The sequence below is a fragment of the Capra hircus genome, chromosome 19 (assembly GCF_001704415.2).
Source record: "Capra hircus breed San Clemente chromosome 19, ASM170441v1, whole genome shotgun sequence".
NCBI classification, from domain to species: Eukaryota; Metazoa; Chordata; class Mammalia; order Artiodactyla; family Bovidae; genus Capra; species Capra hircus.
The window spans coordinates 46,725,037-46,742,368 of NC_030826.1; the positions used below are offsets into that span (position 1 = coordinate 46,725,037).

Sequence of the window (17,332 nt, forward strand, 5' to 3'; positions counted from 1 at the left end):
TTTTCCTACTTTGGGGCTGCAGGGAACTTGGGGACGTTGCCTCAGACAGGCCATTCCTCCATGATGATGGTAATGATCAAGATACGTGTTATTTACTAGGTATGGCCCTGTTCTAACTGCTTACCATGAATAAACTCAGTTTATCCTCTCAACCTATCATCAGCTGGTTGAGACTGTGCCCCTTGACAGATGAGGAAACAGGCACTGGGAGGGGAAGGACTTGGCTGATCACTTCTCCACCCTCCCTGCTCTATAAAAAGGTTGGGGGATGGGATACAGGAGAGAACCCACCTCCACCCCCATGATCTTACAGTCAGACTCTGAGGCTCAAGAACTCTCTCTCAACCTGAGACATCTGTGCTGAGTTTCAGAAGCCTGTTTTGAGTGTAAGGGCTAAAAACGACCTCTCTCCTTTCCTTTTTCTCTGGCCTCCATTCCTGAGGCAGCGGGGGAGGGACACCTGATGAGCCTGGGCTGGGGCTGGACATGGCACGCAATGCACAGCATTGCATAGGATGGGGACTTCCCTGGTGGTCTAGTGGTGAAGACTCTGTGGGGCCCGGTTTGATCTCTGTTTGGGGAACTAAGATCCTGCATGCAGCACTCTGCAGCCAAAAGAGAATTGCTTAGGATGTGTAGAAATGAAGTGGGGGCTTGGTTCATATGTGAGACGTTTGCACTATTATGGATATTTTATTATTTTTTAAAATTGGAGTATAATTGCTTTACAATGTTGTTAGTTTCCACTGTATAGCAAACTGAATCAGCTATTCGCATACATATATCCTGTATTCCTTGGATTTCCTTCCCATCTATGTCACCACAGAGCACTGAGTAGTTTCCTGCGCTATATACAGTCAGTTGTCACTAGTTTTCTATTTTGTGCATAGTAGTGTATATAAATCACTGAGGATGGTGACTGCAGCCTCGAAATTAAAAGAAGCTTGCTCCTTGGAAGAAAAACCTATGGCAAACCTAGACAACATATTAAAAAACAGAGACATCTCCTTGCTGACAGAGGTCCATATGGTCACAGCCGTGGTTTTTCCAGGAGTCATGTACACATGTGAGAGGTGGACCATAAGGAAGACTGAGCGCTGAAGAACTGATGCTTTCGAATCGTGGTGCTTCATTGGAAGGACTGATGCTGAAGCTGAAGCTCCAATACTTGGGCCACCTGATGTGAAGAGCCAACTCATTGGAAAAGACCCTGATGCTGGGAATGACAAGGCAGGAGGAGAAAGGGGAGACAGGATGAGATGGTTGGATGGCATCACCAACTCAATGGACATGAGTTTGGGCAAACTCCAGGAGACTGAAGGACAGGGAAGCCTGGCATGCTGCAGTGGCCTCTGTATTGGCAGGGGGGATTCTTAACCGCTGGACCTCCAGTGAAGTCCAGAGGTTGGCACTGGAATCAATAAACCGTAAAGAAGATCACTCTCCCCAGGGTGGGGGGGTGGGCATGGTCCAATCCATTGAGGGCCTGAACGGAACAAAAAGGGAGAGAAAGGACAGATTTTCTGTTGAGCTAGGACACCCATCTTCTGCTCTAGAGCATCAACACTTCTGGTTCTCAGGCCTTCAGACGCCAACCAGGGTTCACACTCTTGCCGCACCCCGCCCCATGTTCCCAGGCCCAAGTTTGAGTTGGAACCGCATCACCGGCTTTCCTAGGTCCTTAGCTTGCCGATGGCAGATGGTGGGACTTCTCAGCCTCCATAATCCTGTGAGCCAATCCCTCATACTAAATCTCTTTCTATATATCCTATTAGCTCTTTTTCTCTAGAGAACCTAGTGCACCTTTCTTCCCATGTAACATGGGGTTACTTGTATCTGCCTCATGGGCGTATTGTGAGGATTAAAGATAAATGTGAAACGCTTACCCTCAGGCCCAGCTCCTAGGACGTGCTCTGTAAGGGCGACCTGTGGGCTCCTGTTACCTCAGTATGATGTTTTCTACACATGTCCTGCCCCAGTGAGAACTGAGCTCCAAGGAGGTGGGTGCTATGCATTTTTCCCCTGCGTCTTCACATCCTGCGCCTGGTTGAAAAAAGTGAAAGTTGAGTCAGATTCCGTGACTCCATCAGCTGTAGCCTGCCAGACTCCTCTGTCCATGGAATTCTCTGGACAAGAATAACTGGAGTGGGTAGCCATTCTCTTCTCCAGGCGTTCTTCCCAACCCAAAGGTCTAACCCAGGTCTCCTGCAATGTGGATTCTTGACCCTGTGAGCCACCAGGGAAGCACAAGCTGATAGTGGGTAAAAGCTGCCTGAAGACCCTGTGTCCTGTCCAGTGTGCCTCAGCCTCGAGTAGGTTCTGCTGATATTTAGCCAGTTATAGGGGAGGGAGATAGCCCTTTTCATCATTCTTTTTTTTAATTATTATTTTTGAGAATTTATCTATATGGCTGTACCGGGTCTTAGTTGTAGCACCCGATTTATTTATTTATTTATTTTTCAGTTGCAGCATGCAGGATTTACTTCTCTGGCCAGATCAAACCTGGGCCGCCTATATTGGGAGTGTGGAGTCTTAACCGCTGGACCACCAGGGAAGTCCCCATCGTTGTCTTTTTTTTTAAATCACAAATAATGCATTTAATTGTTTAGCTTCTTGCAGTATGCCTGGGTCAGCAAGATCCACTGGAGAAGGCCAGTATTCTGGCCTGGAGAATTCCATGGGGTCACAAAGAGTCGGATGCAACTGAGCCCCTTTCACTTTCACTTCACACTTTCAGCACTCACGTGACAGAAGCTTCCCTGGTGCCTCTGAGGGTAAAGAATCTGCCTGCAATGCAGGAGACCCAGGTTTGATCCCTGGGTCAGGAAGATCCTTTAAAGAAGGAAATGGCAACCCACTCCGGTATTCTTGCCTGGAGAATTCCATGGACAGAGAGGCCTGGCGGGCTACAGTCCATGGGGTTGCAAAGAGCTGGATACTACTGAGTGACTCACACACACACACGACAGAAACTGACAAATCCATGTTGTTGTTTAGTCACTAAGTCGTGTCCGATTCTTTGGCACTCCATGGACTATAGCCTGCCGGGCTCCTGTGTCCGTGGGATTTCCCAGGAAAGAATACTGGACCCATCATTGTCTTTTAATAGATGAGACTTGGTACTTTGGCATCTTGGGCCATGAGAAGCCCCATCGGCAGGCCCCTGGGCTGCAGTGGCGATGAATTGATGGTGCAGGTCTGCTGTGTTGCACCTCTCGCCACCCAGACCTCACAGGAGGCACTCCTGCTTTTGTCTGTAAATCCTTCAGATAGTTGCCCCACACCCAACACCGGCTGATGTAAACCTGTAACGGTTTCAGGGTAGCTGCCTCAAACCCTGCTACATCTTACTGCAGGTTTGGCCTGCCAGAACATTTACCCAGCCACCTCAAATTCCATTAAGTTCTCTATAAACCTTATTTTAAAATATGCACTGTCCCTTAGATATTTCTCAGTATTGGCTCTCGGACAAATCCTTTATCTTCAGTTGACCTTACAATTCAGTGAAAAACAAAGACCCATTCTCTCATAGAAGGATCAGGGCTTGGAGCTCCACTGGTGAGTGGAACAACTTGAGGTTATAGGAATCTAATGTACAGCATGGAGATATTTTCAACCTGAGTGGCTCTTCCAGGGACTATGCACATTTAAAGACGTTCTTCTGTGGTTCTCGGATCTAGGCAGCCTGGTGGAACCTTCTTGTTTGCAGTCCTTGAGTCACTGCCTAACTGTGGAACATAGACAAGATTTCGACGTCTAGCTTTTCCTAAACCCCACTGATGCTGTAACTTATTTGGGGGACCCCTTGGCAGCAACATCTTCAGTGGTCACTCTTGTTCTGAGGAGGGCAGGTCTTAAAGGCGGTTCGAGAAGCGCCTCATCCTCTTTAACCCTTTTCTCTCTCTTACCCTTTCTCTGCCCCTTCTTCCATTGTTTAGAAAGTCTGTTGAGGCATATTTTACAGTTATACCACAGAGTTCGCCTACGTTAAGCACACAGTTCAATAAGCTTTAGTAAATGCATCCAGGTGTGTGAACATAACCACAGACCAGCTTTCAGAAGCCGCTCATCACCCCGCAAAGTCCCCTCGAGCTCGTGTGCAGTCCATCTCCACGCCCCTCCCCAACCCCCAGCAAGCACTGCCCTGTCCCTATGGTTTGCCTTTCCAGAAACTGCATGTAAACAGGATCGTACAGTATGTTGTCTTCCGTGACTGGCTTCTTTCATTCGCTGCAGTGTTTTTGCAGGTATCAGTAGTTCACTCCCTCCATCTTTATTTTTTGACTTGGCTTTGTCTCTCTCTCATATATACACACCTACCTCTTCTTTTCTTACTAAATTCTCTGCCTTGTTTTTCATCCTAAGTCTTGATCTGGTCTTTGGGTGATAAGGTGCAATTAGGAGAGAAGTGTGGAGGAAATGTACCAAACCCTCCTAAGTGGGTACATACGGGGGCAGCCAGCCAGCCTGTGCGGGCCCAGGCGGTGTCATCCCTCGTGGCAGTGATGGTGGGGGCAAGGAGAGGTGAGACAGGGGGCGGGGTGTGCGGGAGGTGTACTCCTCAGAGTTTCAGGCCCTGAGTCTTTGTCCAAGGGGACTGGAATGAGCACAAGACAAAGTTGCGTGAATAACGTCAGTTTACTGATTCCACTCAGGGTGGAGTGAGACCTGAAGGGGCACCCTCTGCAGAGGGACCCCAGGCCCTGGGGCCCACTAGGGCCAATGGGTCCCCTTGGACTTCTGGGTGGAGGGGCAGCAGCTGGGCAGCTGGCGGGGGCTCAGCAAGCCCAGGTCTGGGACTGAGCGGGTTGCTATTGCTGTCTGTGGATGCTCGAGCCAGATCCCAAAAAGAGAGTGGCAGAAGGTGAGAAAGATAACTGGGAACATCGGTTTCGGTTTCAGTGGCAAGGAGGAGGAAGGGAGGCTTGTGGGCACAGAGGAAGGGTGGCCAGGAGGAGAGGCTTCTGCCCGGCCAGCTCCAGGGCCAGCTCCCTTGCTAGACAACTCGGCTGTTGCCTTCACAAATGCTGCCGTCACTCCCATCTCCCAGCTCGGAACCTGGAAAGCAAGAGGAAGCTCAGGCTGCGGACTCTGTCGTGGAGGAGGATGGCATCGTTGCCCTTCCTGCCCAGCTACCCCAAACCCCTGCCCCAGCACCAGTGACCAGACATACAGACAATACACAACAGACACACACACCACACACACACCACGTGCTACAGTGCTTGGAACAGTGTGAGGAACAGAGGCCCTGCAGTCTTTCGGGGATCAAACAGGACACAGAGGGTCATGTGATGGGGGGGCACAGAGGCAGTGAGAAGCAGTGGAGTCAGAGCGGAAGAGCTGAGGTGGGGTGCTTTCTTTATTCTTGAGAAAGATTTTTATTCTCAATATTTCTTTTCTCATTGGCTGGAGTGAGTGCTCCCTATTTGGAAGCACATTCTGACTGGTGAAGGGCAAGGGAACAAGAGTAATCGCCTCCCTCCATCCCTACCTGGATACTCTCAGCTTCACCACAATGCAGCCGCAGCTCCAAGAGCTGCCCACCTTCTCTCACCTTCCTCTTTCCCCCAAATCTAGTTGCCTTGACTTGTACATTTGGGTTAGGGGCAGATGCTCTGGCCCAGCCGAGGCTGAAGGCCTTCATGGCTGCTCCTGCCCACTCCAGGCTGCTGGAGGCATGATTCCCCTCCCTGGACTTGAACTTGACTGTGGTGACCATTATTCGTGCCAGCCAAGAAGCAGCTGTGTGTGTGTGGGGGGGGGGGCCTGTGTGACAATGTGTTAGACCCAGGCACACCCACCCAGGGCCTCTCCCCAGCAGCCCTTATTTTGTGTCCAGCCTCGGTTCCCAGGAGCCCAGGACAGGGTGCCCAGCGGGAAGGTTGGCATGAGCCACAGAGGCTGGCATCTTTGTGTCACCTGCTGTGCCCTGATGAGTTGCCTTTTCCCTCCCTGTTTACCTGCATGGGGCTAGGGCGGCGGGTCACAGCCGTGACTCAGCTGCGGCAACCCATCTTCACAGAGCGCTGCCAACCAGGTGAGTCCCGCCAGACTGCCGGGACCAGGGAAGCCATGGCCCCAGGGGGAAGGGCGCGAGGCGTGTGGATCCGCCTTCGGCTGCCCTGGCTCTGGTCCTGATCAGAGCTCGGGCGGGAAGCCAGGCCCCGGCGGCGTCTGAGCAGCGAGCCAAGACGGTCCCTCTGCGCGGGGCTGCCCCTGCCGGCGCCTGGGGTGTGCGCAGGGCTGGGACAGGCGGAGAGGGCCTGGACCCGTTTCCAGCGGGGAAAATCTGAGGCCCCTACATTAGGACTCTACCGGGAGGGGGTGGATCCTAGAGCTAGTCCCAGCTTCCTGAAGAGAGGCGGTTCTGACATGGTGCGGGGCTGGGGGCGGGAACCATCTGCCTCGGTGCAACACAGGAGGCAGGGTTCCCTCGGCGGAGGCGCCTTTTTAAGCACCACCCTGGGGGCGCTCTTCTGCCGTCCTCTAGATATGTCACCCAAGCCGGAGGCCCCAGGCCTGGAGCCGCGGTGCCCCTTCCGCATCCCCAAGCCGGGGTGTGGAGGGAAGCTCTCCATCCTGCTCCGGGCCGCCCCCCGCGGCAGGGCGGCAGCAGGCCCCGCTGGGCACTAGGGGTCGCCCCTGCCCAGCCAGACGCGCCCGGGCGCGCCCGCCGCTGCAGGTTTCCCCGAACCGGGGAGAGCGCGGGCGCCTCCGGGGCGGGGGCCGGGAGGGGCGCGGCGGGGCGCGGCGCCGAGACCCTGCCCGGAGCCTCGGGCCACCGAGCCTTCCCGGCCGACGCGCGGCGGGCCCTCTCTGGACCGAGCCGGGGCGCCCGCGCCCGCACACAAAGGTCTTTCCTAGTCCTCGCCGTTCCCTGCCTGCCCTCCCTTCTCGGCGGCCCGAGAGGGAGCAGCTGCTCGGGGTCGGCCCGGGCGACGACGCCGGGGACCGGCCGCCCGCCGAGTGGCCCCGCGACCTTGCGAGGGCGCGAGGGGGCTCTGGGCCCGCACCTGGCTCGGCTGGACCCCCGCGGTGGCGCCCGGGGACTGGGACCCTGCGAGTTCCTTTTGTGAAGGGAGAGCCCGGGAGAGCCCTCCCCACTCTGAAAATGATCCGCTGGGTTCTCGGGACTGCGTGCCCTGAATAATAGATTGGGTGCTCTAGGGTCGTCATCTGGGCCCCACCCTGTGGAGCTTTGAGCTGGTTCAGCCTCTGCGGGCGGGTCGGTTGCGGGGGGCAGGGTGTGGGTCCCCAAAGCATTACCATGACCACTGACTGTATCAGGGTCACCAGGCGCCCACCCCAGTGCCTGAATCGGTGTCTCTGGGAGGGGCCCGGGAATCTATATTTTTCTAAGTTCCCCGGGTGATTCTGACGGCAAAGCCTGAGTGGAAATAGCTGTTTTAAACCTTTAAAGGCAGGCAGTTGTGACATTTCTCTCCAGAACAGCCTCTGGGGATGGAACTGTCGCTTCTGGCACCCCCTTCCTTAGTTCACTGTAAGGTTTATCCTCCCAGCTGATGGGATAGTTCTTCCCACATCTGACCACCAGCCTGCCTGCTTTAATTGAGCACGCTTTCTTAAGTCGGGTTTTCAATGGGATAATAAGCCTGCTCTGGAGACAGCTGGCCTGGCTCCTTGGCCCTTTCCCAACACTTGTTTTCCTTGTTCAACTTCTGAATCCGGCAGGGCCACTGGCTTGGGCCGAAGAGTGAGAAAATCCAGTAACTCCAATACTAACTTGTGAATGATGGTGGTCCCTTTATGTAATGGCTACACGGCGCCCTTCCGGGGTTTAGAAGAAATCCCAAGAGACTCCTCTAAGTGCTGGAGGCTGGAGAATCCCAGTAAAAGGAAAGGAAGGAAACCTGCAGCGGGTCATCCTATGCCTGAGGAAGACTGATCCTCCCTTTGCCCGCCTTTGCTTTCGCTTTCAGCATGAGTTCAAACTCATCTCTTCTGCATCCAGCACACTTGGACTGCCTTGCTGACTGCTGCAGCTAGGGTTTCCCCAGCTTTGTGGGGTTATTTTTGCCTCTGGGGGCAGGGGGTGGTTGTTACTTCCTTCCATAGGATTAGGTTCAACACAGCCACAGAAAGACAGCAAATTGCCAAACACCCTCAACATGGCAGGACTGACCCCCACACCTACTTTCGTTTTCTTCCGGTCTGGGTTGTGGGTAGTTTCTTGACAACTATGGGAAAGAAGACAATGAAAAATGAACGGTTTTTTCCAAAGCAATTGTGAACAGATGTCTAATCCCCTAGTCGCGGGAATATTCTAGGAATCCCTGACATCACCTTAAAGGGGCAGAGAAGGAGGCGTGGAGGTGCGAGGGCAGTGTTGATATTCAGCACCTGTGGGGCGTAGGCGCCTCCTAAAGACAGCGTCAGCGATAGCGCAGGTCACCTTTGCCTGTTTGTGGCGTCTAAATTTGGCAGTGTGAACAGACCTGCGACCTCTCAGCAATTGATCTGAGCAGCAGAACCCCATCCTGACGGTCCAGAGTCACATTTCCAGGCAGTGGGGGTGAAAGCCGTGCTAATTGGCCACTTGCCTCACCACTGGCTTTTAAACAATCGGTTGTATTCTCCACCCGGCAGGAAGCAGCAGGCCCATCAAGGCTCTGGGCTCCCTCTTTGTTCTGACTTTATGGCATTTTATGCCACAATGAGAAACACTGTGTACTCCGTGGGAGGCCATTGTGCGAGGCTGCAAGGATGTGGGCTCTGGGGCAGAGGGGCTTGTGCCCTTCCCCCCCCCAGGGGGAGGAGGGCCTTTGTGACAGGCTGGGGGACAAAACAAGGGGTGCTGGACACTGTTACTGGGGCAACTGCCTGGCCAGTGTAGCCTCTGGGTCCCTCTCCCCAGAAGACCGGGGGGAAGGGCAGAAGGTTGGAATTTCTTCTAGAGGAGCAGTCCTGGTTACCTGGTAAAGTATACCTCGGGCGATGCTAGCAACGGCCTCCGTGTTCCCCAGGCTGCTAGGACGACCTCATCCTGCCTCTAGATTCTGCGCCCGGAGATGGTGGCTATCTAATGATGGCCACCAGGGGGCGCCAACTTGGTGAGTAGGCAAGCTTTCCCAATAGTTGACCAAGCCTGGGCCTTGCACAAAATTTTGGGTTGGTTTGGTCTTCTGGGGCAAGGGTTTTCGGTTTTGTAGAGATGATGTGAATGGCTCCGGAGAGCCTAGGGAAGATCCACGGACCCTCACACACGGATAGGCCAGTGGGATTTCCAGGCGACTTCAACACCCTCCCCTCCCCTTCCAGGTGAAGTGTGAAAGTAGCACCCCTAAGGCAGAAGACAGGTGGGTACTTGTGCCAGGAGGGCATCGTGGAAGCCGTGGGCTCCCGCCTATGCTCTGCTTTTTAGTGCATGCACACACACAGGGATTCTTTCTATTTCATCTAGTTTGGCAAATGAGGCACTTGAGAAGTGTAAGGAAGCTGCCATGGGCAGGCAGGGAGAGCAATTTCGGGTCCAGGGTCATTTCATTGAGAGGGGATGAAGAGCGTGGCACAGACAAAACCCACACCCAGGAGGAAGCCCAGGTTAGGGAACCCTGGAGGGTGCTGTCCCTGAATACCGGAGAGCGCCACATGGGCACTGAAAGAGAGAAGGCAGAGGGAAGGCATGTCCTTTTAGCTTCACCCTGCAGAACAGTCCTATGTCCCCATGAGATTAAAGGGTGAGCCAAGCAGGTCAGGTGAGGCTGGTGGGGCCCCATGTTCTCTGGAGATGCTCTCATTGTGAACAGCTGGAGAGAGAAAAGGCCAGTTTCCTGCTAGGCATTTGCAGAGCATAACAGTCACTGCTCCCTTCACCCCGTACCTCACTCTCCGTGCCCACTTAAATCTGGCCCTCCACCTCCAGTGCTCCCCACGTGGGCCCCCTCACCCTGTCCCAGTGCAGAAGCTGCCCAGCTGGGCTCTTCCCCCTTAAGCCCACCCTCCACATGGCCACTCTCTCAGAAACAGAGCTCTCCTGACCTGTCAACCCCAGGCTAGAAAGCCTTCCATAGCCTCCCAGAGCTGCACCCAACCCTGTCACATCCTGCTTACTTCCGGCCAGCTCTGGCCACACTCAGTGCCTTGACTTTCCCAGACACGCAAATCTTTTCCTTCCTGAGCCTTTGTGTTCCCTTCTGCGTGGATGCCCTTCCCTCCCCACCAGCACTGGTCCAAGATTCAGCTCCAGCATCACCTCCTCAGCTGACTGGTTGACAGGAGCAATAAAGAAGTGCTTTGCCACCAGGCTCCCAAAGCAGTGGGAAGACGGATGGCAAAGAGTACAAGCTAACTGGATTCAGAGCAAAGGCCTCTGAAACGTTGGCTTGTGTCCCTCCTGCCTGGAGGGTCTGTCCTGCAGAAGGTATGGAAGAAGCAGGGGTGGGGGGTGGGTAAGAACAGTGGCCCCTTCCTGTCCTTTAACTCTGCCTTCTTCCACATCCAGCTCCATCTCCTGAAATAACACAAGGCACTATTTATTTTTTTGGATACTCTTGGTTACCCATCTGTCTCTTTGGACTCTGAATCCCTTTTAGCAAAGTGTGTCTTGATCATCTTTATATTCCCCAGGATCTAGTTTAGAACCCAAGGGCTTCACCGATGGCTCAGTGGTTAGAGAATCCACCTGCAATGTAGGAGACATGGGTTCAGCCCCTGAGTCAGGAAGATCCCCTGGAGGAGTAAATGGCAACCCACTCGAGTATTCGTGCCTGGAAAATCCCATGGACAGAGGAGCCTGGGGGTCTACAGTCCATAGGGTCACAAAGAGTTGGACATGACTGAGCAGAGCGAACACAGTTTAGGACCTATCACATGGTAGACATGTAGAAAACCTCTGAATACTCAGATATACCTTGAACTTGAAAGAGTTCCTTTACCTAGAATACTTTTTTCTCCATAAATTTATATTATCACTTTCTCCACATTTCTCCAATTTTTTCAATACTTGCCTCTTGAAGAAGCAAGTATTGTTCACTTTTTCATTGCTTGAGCATCAGGAGGTTACTGAGTGCGTAGTATGTACCAGGCATTTTCAAGGCACTGGAGGACCACGGTATACAAAAGAGGTAAGGGTTCCTTGCTCCAACTTGTCAATGACCATATCCTCCCCCTGACCTACTCCTGCAACCCTTAGCAGACCACATCCTTTTCTGGCAGTAATTTAGCAAGTTTGTAACCAGTGCTCCTGGCATCCATAGTGTCTGGGACTTGGTCAGCAGTCAAACATGAATCATTGTGTGTCCAGCTTCAGGAAAAGGATAAATGTAGAAGGTTTGACTTTGCCTTAAAATGGCTCACAGCCTCACTGGGGAGCCAAATTATTCGTTTATAAGATCACTGAAAACCCCAGGAAGCCACTGTCAGGGAAGATCTTGGGTTATTTCACAGCCTCTGGGAATTCATTGGATCTGTTAGTTCTCTTGATCAAGGGCTGCTGCTGCTGCTAAGTCGCTTCACTTGTGTCCGACTCTGCGACCCCATAGACAGCAGCCCACCAGGCTCTGCCGTCCCTCATATTCTCCAGGCAAGAACAGTGGAGTGGGTTGTCATTTCCTTCTCCAATGCAGGAAAGTGAAAAGTGAAAGTGAAGTCGCTCAGTGGTGTCCGACTCTTCGCAACCCCATGGGCTGCAGCCTACCAGGCTCCTCCGTCCATGGGATTTTCCAGGCAAGAGTACTGGAGTGGGTTGCCATTGCCTTCTCTGGATCAAGGGCTACTTTTTGATCATTTTCTGGTTTTCCCTATATGTGAGTCTCACCTTCCCACCTGATTATTAACTCCTCAGAGAAAGGGACATCATGTCTGATAGCCACTTTCCCAGGTCCCCATCTCAGCACCTGATATGCAGGTGTGAATGAGTGATCACCACCACAGACAGACCTTCATCACTGTGTCTTATTGAGACACAACCAGGAGCCTGTTGTGAATGGCTTTTCAGGTTCTTGTCAGTAAAGAAGAGGGAAGGAGGCATTCTTTCCCATCATAGTGCCTCTCTCTTGCTAAACGTCACCCTTAGAATCTTCTGCAAGAAAATACTGAGACTCAAATCCAGAAGAGAATCAATTTGATGAAAGCCACTTGTTATGGCAACCCACTCCAGTATTCTTGCCTGGAGAATCTCATGGACAGAGGAGCCTGGCAGGCCACAATCCGTGGGGTCACAAAGAGTCAGACAGGCCCGAGCAACTGAGCACATTCACACACCTGTTTTCCTACTTCCATTCAGGTACCTCGTAACTGGTTCTTAGTACTGGTTACTGCTTGGTGGTTTATATGGGTGAGAACTACGGGGCTGGCCAAAAAGTTTGTTTGGGTCTTTCTGCAAGATGGTACAAAAAACTCGAAAGGAATATTGGCCCACCCAATATTTCGGGGGAATCTCAAATTACAAGTAAGCTTGTGATGAGAGAAGTGATGCCCTGTCCTTCCTGCTTCCTTCCCTGCTGGCTCCTGGCTTGCTCCCCACGTTACCTGCTCCTTCTCTGGGATAGTTTTACCAGAATGTTCTCTAGAGTCAATGCTTTAAGGGCGTGGGTTTTTCATCCGGTGGGCTGTGCTCTTTGTTGCCTTCCTGTGTGCAGTGTTATAGTCCCAGAGGCTAATGTCTCTTGCCTTTGTTTGTGGACGGTGTGGCCATCTGTAACCTTTATCGAACCCTGGGTGCTTTGAAGTTCAATGTGCAATAAAAAGTTCATTAAAAAAGATGTGGAATCGTGAAAATAAGGTTACAGAAATGTTAACAAAGGATCATTTCCTGCTTCCTGTTATACTTTTAAAAAAATGTATTTCTCTAAGGAATTTATGTCACCATTAAAACTACGGAAGAGTGAAAGGAAGGACAGGCCTGGGTCAGAGAGAGGGTGAGATGCCTGAGGAGATATCTTGGCGAAGACCCAGCCTGTTGTCTTAATTGAGAACTTAGGGTTTAAGGGGAGAATGGAAGCCAGAAAGATATAGAGACAGATCTCAAATTCTTATGATTAATGGTCTGAACCCAACATTTTTAGTGGCGTGAGTGTATGCTCAGTCATGTCCGACTCTGCAATCCCATGGACTGTAGCCCACCAAGCTCCTCTGTCCATGAGATTTCCCAGGCAAGAATACTAGAGTGGGTTGCCATATCCTCGTCCTAGGGGATCTTTCCGACCCAGGGATCAAACCCACGTCTCCTGCAGCGGCAGGTGGATTCTCTGCCACTGAGCCACCAGGGAAGCCCATTTCTAGCAGGGATGGCTCCGAATGGATTGCCACGGCCTCCAGTGGCGCAGGGACTGGGGCTGTGTAGGGAGCACTTGGAGTCACTGGGTTTCACCTTCAGACGGTGACTGGTGCTGGCAGGTGCCTCTTGTCCACTTGAGGTAGAAAAGTAGAGACAGAGAGACATGAAGAGCCAAGATGGTGAAGAGAGAGAGGTGCGTGGGACGCGTAGCAGAGCATCACTAAAGCTGCCTCAGGGTACCACTGGAGGCTTGTCCACGGCCACACTGGTTTGCTTTCCAGGGGTGACTTTTTTTTTTTTTTTTTTTGCCATGTGGCACTGTATGTGGGATCTTAGTTCCTCGACCAGGGATCAAACCTGTATCCCCTGCATTGGAAGCATGGAGTCTTAAACACTGGACCACCAGGGATGTCCCTTCTGAACCCGTGAACTCTGTGAACCTATGAATTCAGTCCCTTCTGAATCTGTGGTGACCTTCTGAAGTGAGCAGATGGTCAAATTTCGAGCCTCAGGGGGTGTCCTGGGAACCCCAAACACTAAAAGCATATCAGTGCCTGGCATGGCCTTCAGGTAAGGAAGGCGCCCCTGTCCGGCCAGTGCTCTTCCCTGGCGCAGCCACCGGGGGACATTTAACAAGGAGGACAGTCCCTTGGGGCTCCGGGTTCTGACTTGATAATGGCCAAGGGTATGCGTACATTTCAGAGGTTGCCCTGTTCTCCCGCATTTTGATCTGAGTAGTGGATCCAGGCTTCTCCCCCGACACCATGCAGTCTCCTAGACGGCCCTGGTTCTTTTATTAAAGGAAGGGCAGCCACAGATGATCATTCCTCGTAAATATGCTGTCACTTCTCTAGTGACAGATGGGACCCCATCAGCACCTTTGTTTCTTGGCATATACACACACACAGATGCTGGGATAACATACCCTGGGAGCCAAAGCGAAATAAACAGCTCCCTTGGCTGGGGGCAGGGAAGGTTCCTGTTTCTCATGGACCCTCCTTGCTTGGGCAGTGGACATCCACGTGTGATGCACACCTAGCCCCTGCAGCCTTGCTGGCCTTATTTTGGGCACCAAATATCCCTAGAGACCCACTTGCTTATATAACCATTAATGACCATTTAATTACCACTCATATTTAATAGGAAACAATTATGTGACCTGGTGGCTCAGACGGTAAAGAACCTGCCTGCAATGCAAGGGATCCAGGTTCGATCCCTGGGTCAGGAAGATCCCTTGAAAGAGGGAATGGCTATTCATGCTGGTATTTTTGCCTGGGGAATCCCATGGACAGAGGAGCCTGGTGTGCTACCATCCCTGGGGTTGCAAACAGTCAGACATGACTGAGCAACTAACACTCACACTTGACTGTCACTTTTCAGCCAGAGGGTCGCTGTGCCTATACCTGGCAGCCATTAGTCTTGGTGCCAGTGATGACAGTGCCATATCCCACCAGCTGAACACAGACACACATCTACTAAAGCACACAGCAAGGTCAGTGACACTGCTGCTGACCGTCCAGGCAGGGCCCCGCTCACCCTCTCTCTCGTGGCCCGGTTGTGGTTGAGTCTCATGAGTTCTGCAAACCTCTGTTCATAAAGATGGAGCAGCAACACCAGATATAAGCCTGAATTCATCAGCTCATTTTGTACCTACAGGTGAACAAGAAAGCCTTTAAGTTCATCTATAATATTCATGGTCTCAATAACAGGGTGGAGGATACTAGGCCAAGAGGGGACAAGAAATAGGAACGGGAGACCAAGCCCCAAGGCAAGGCCTGCTCTGGAGGGGGACCGGAGTACAGAGCAGAAAGGGACCTGGGGTGGAGGCAGGATAGCCATCCTGGAATCTTTGACTGCTTCATAGAGGATGCCTGAAGAAGCTCCTGGCCTGGTCCTGGGCTGTGGACACTCACTGAGTAGTTACCTGCCATGGCCTTGAGCTGAGTGTCAGGAGAACACAGGGCCAAAGGTCTCAGCTCCCTGCTGGGACCCCATTCTGTGATGTGGGAGAGAGTGTGTCTCATTCAAAGACGGCTCCCGTATCAGTGGGATGTGTCAAGGGCCACAAAGGAGTCGTGAATGGGAAGAAAGAGGCTGGTGGCATATGACCTGGGTGACACTGTCTCTGATGGTCCTAAAAGGGTGGGAGGGACTTTGGTAGGTGGCTCTGACAAAGGCCCTGAATGGCAGCACACACATGAGGGGGCAGAGTGTTTGTTGGGCAAAATTCTCTACTCACGAGTATAGCTGGAGTATATGGGGCATGTGTTGGTTTTGAATTTTTTAAAAGTCTTGTCATGGGCTGGGGAGATGGTACGGTGGGACCATATTAGGCAGAATGGAGGCAACTGGACGTCATGTTATATGTACACGTGCAGCTGCTGGCCACTGAGAAGAGGAGTCAACAGGATGAGACTGTGACTCAGGAAGGCAGACGGGTCTGTTGGAGAATCTGGGACACAGGTGCCATGGCGGGAATGTTTTTTGTTCCTAGATCCCTCATTTGCTCAAGGGAAGGGCCTCAGGCCTTAGTTCTCTAAGTTTCTCCCTTCACAACTGGGCTTAGTGATGGTCGCACGTAGGGGCTCCCCGACTCCCCACCCTCCCCAGCTGCCCTATTGTCATCTAAACCCCAGAGAGCATGTGCCCGGTGGGGCCTCGGATGGCACGTGAACCTCAAGGCTTCTGCGCATGCTCTTTCTCACGTGGTCTGTTGGCTTGTTTTCGTGCGTCTGTTTCTTTTGAAAATCTTTATTTAGCTGTGCAGGCTCTCAGTTGCAGCACTCAGAATCTTTGATCTTTAGTTAGGGCATGTGGGATCTTCAGCTGCAGCGTGCAGGAGGTGGGATCTAGTTCCCTAGCAGGGATCGGGGCTGGACCCCCCGCACTGGGAGCATGGGGACTCAGCCTCTGCACCACCAGGGAAGCCCCTTTGTGTCTCTGCTGTGAAATCTCTGCCACTTTCCACCCTTCCAAGGCTGTGTCCATGACTTCCTTTACAGCTGTCTCAAGGTCGCCTCCTTGCAGAAATCTTCCCGATTTGTTCCAGGCATTCCTCCCTGAGTCCTAAGCCTTCGTCTTTGCTGTGTATGCTGCGTCGTTCACTGGCTAATGTCTTTGCTTTTTCTCGGTGGGTGTGTGCTGGTGTATTTTTCTCACTGGTGCTGAACACACTGGGAGGTTCCTCTAGGGAAGACCTGACCATCCGAGTGACCGTGGCGCCTCTGTCCTCGGCTCCTTTGGCGGTCTGTCTTGCAGAGCCTCGCCCCATGGACCTGCCTCGACCTTCCATAAATTATCAGATTTGTGATGACTCCTCCCCGTCTGCCGCTTTATTCCCCCATCTGTCCTCGGGTCAGATCTCCAGGGTGGGAGGATCAGGGATGGGCCAGATGATGCTCAGGAAACCCCAGGGGACTAGAAGCCCCAGCAGAGGGCACGGCCCTTGACATCACCCTTGGGAAAGGTCGAAACCGTGACTGCTTTCCCAGGAGAACTGAAGCTCGGCCTTGACACAGTAGCATCTCAGTGCCTCCTCCTTCCTTTCCCCCGGGGGCCCGAGGGGCTTTGCAGGCCCGGTGTCCTGTTCCCATCCCCTGGAGGGCAGCGCAGGAAGCCAGCACAGAGCACACCCCTTCCAGGATGGATCGGCTGCCAGAAAAGGTGCTCAAGCTAAGCAAAGACCCTTGTGCTCTTCCCTTCTGCATCAGGGCCAGCTCTGAATCTTGGTGACCACTGGCCTCAAGGTCACTGCTTGAACCCCCTCCTGCCCTACAGACCTGCCTTCAAAGACTCCAGCCAACAGTCCTTAGCGGTTAGCCTATTTTTAGACTTTCTCTTCTGACCTTGGCCTAGAACAGGCAGAGAGATGGCTCGTTTCTCTTTTTTCTGTGTTAAAGGCCTCCTGCCACCGTCCCCAGGAGTCAGTGCTTCCTTTGCCATCTGTCTCAGGAGCCACCACCTCTGGGAAGCCTTCCCAGACTACCTACCACACAGACCAAGCCTTGTCCCTCGTTGACTTTTCCAAGTGGGGGGCCTCCCATGAGCTGTCGATGGCTCTCTCCTGAGTGAGTGCTTCACCAGGAAGCCTTT

At 52.7% G+C, this 17,332-nt stretch overlaps 1 protein-coding gene across 1 annotated transcript in view; it reads right to left on the reverse strand.

Moving 5' to 3' along the window:
- MARCH10 (membrane associated ring-CH-type finger 10) overlaps window positions 4,562-17,332 on the reverse strand; it is a 90,623-nt gene continuing 77,852 nt past the window's right edge. The window contains exons 8-10 of the mRNA XM_018065317.1: window positions 14,777-14,890; window positions 8,159-8,201; window positions 4,562-5,058 (exon numbers count right to left, since the gene is read on the reverse strand). Of these exons, the coding sequence (XP_017920806.1) occupies window positions 4,997-5,058; window positions 8,159-8,201; window positions 14,777-14,890 (219 nt within the window). The 3' untranslated portion in view covers window positions 4,562-4,996. The remainder of the gene's footprint in view (window positions 5,059-8,158; window positions 8,202-14,776; window positions 14,891-17,332) is intronic.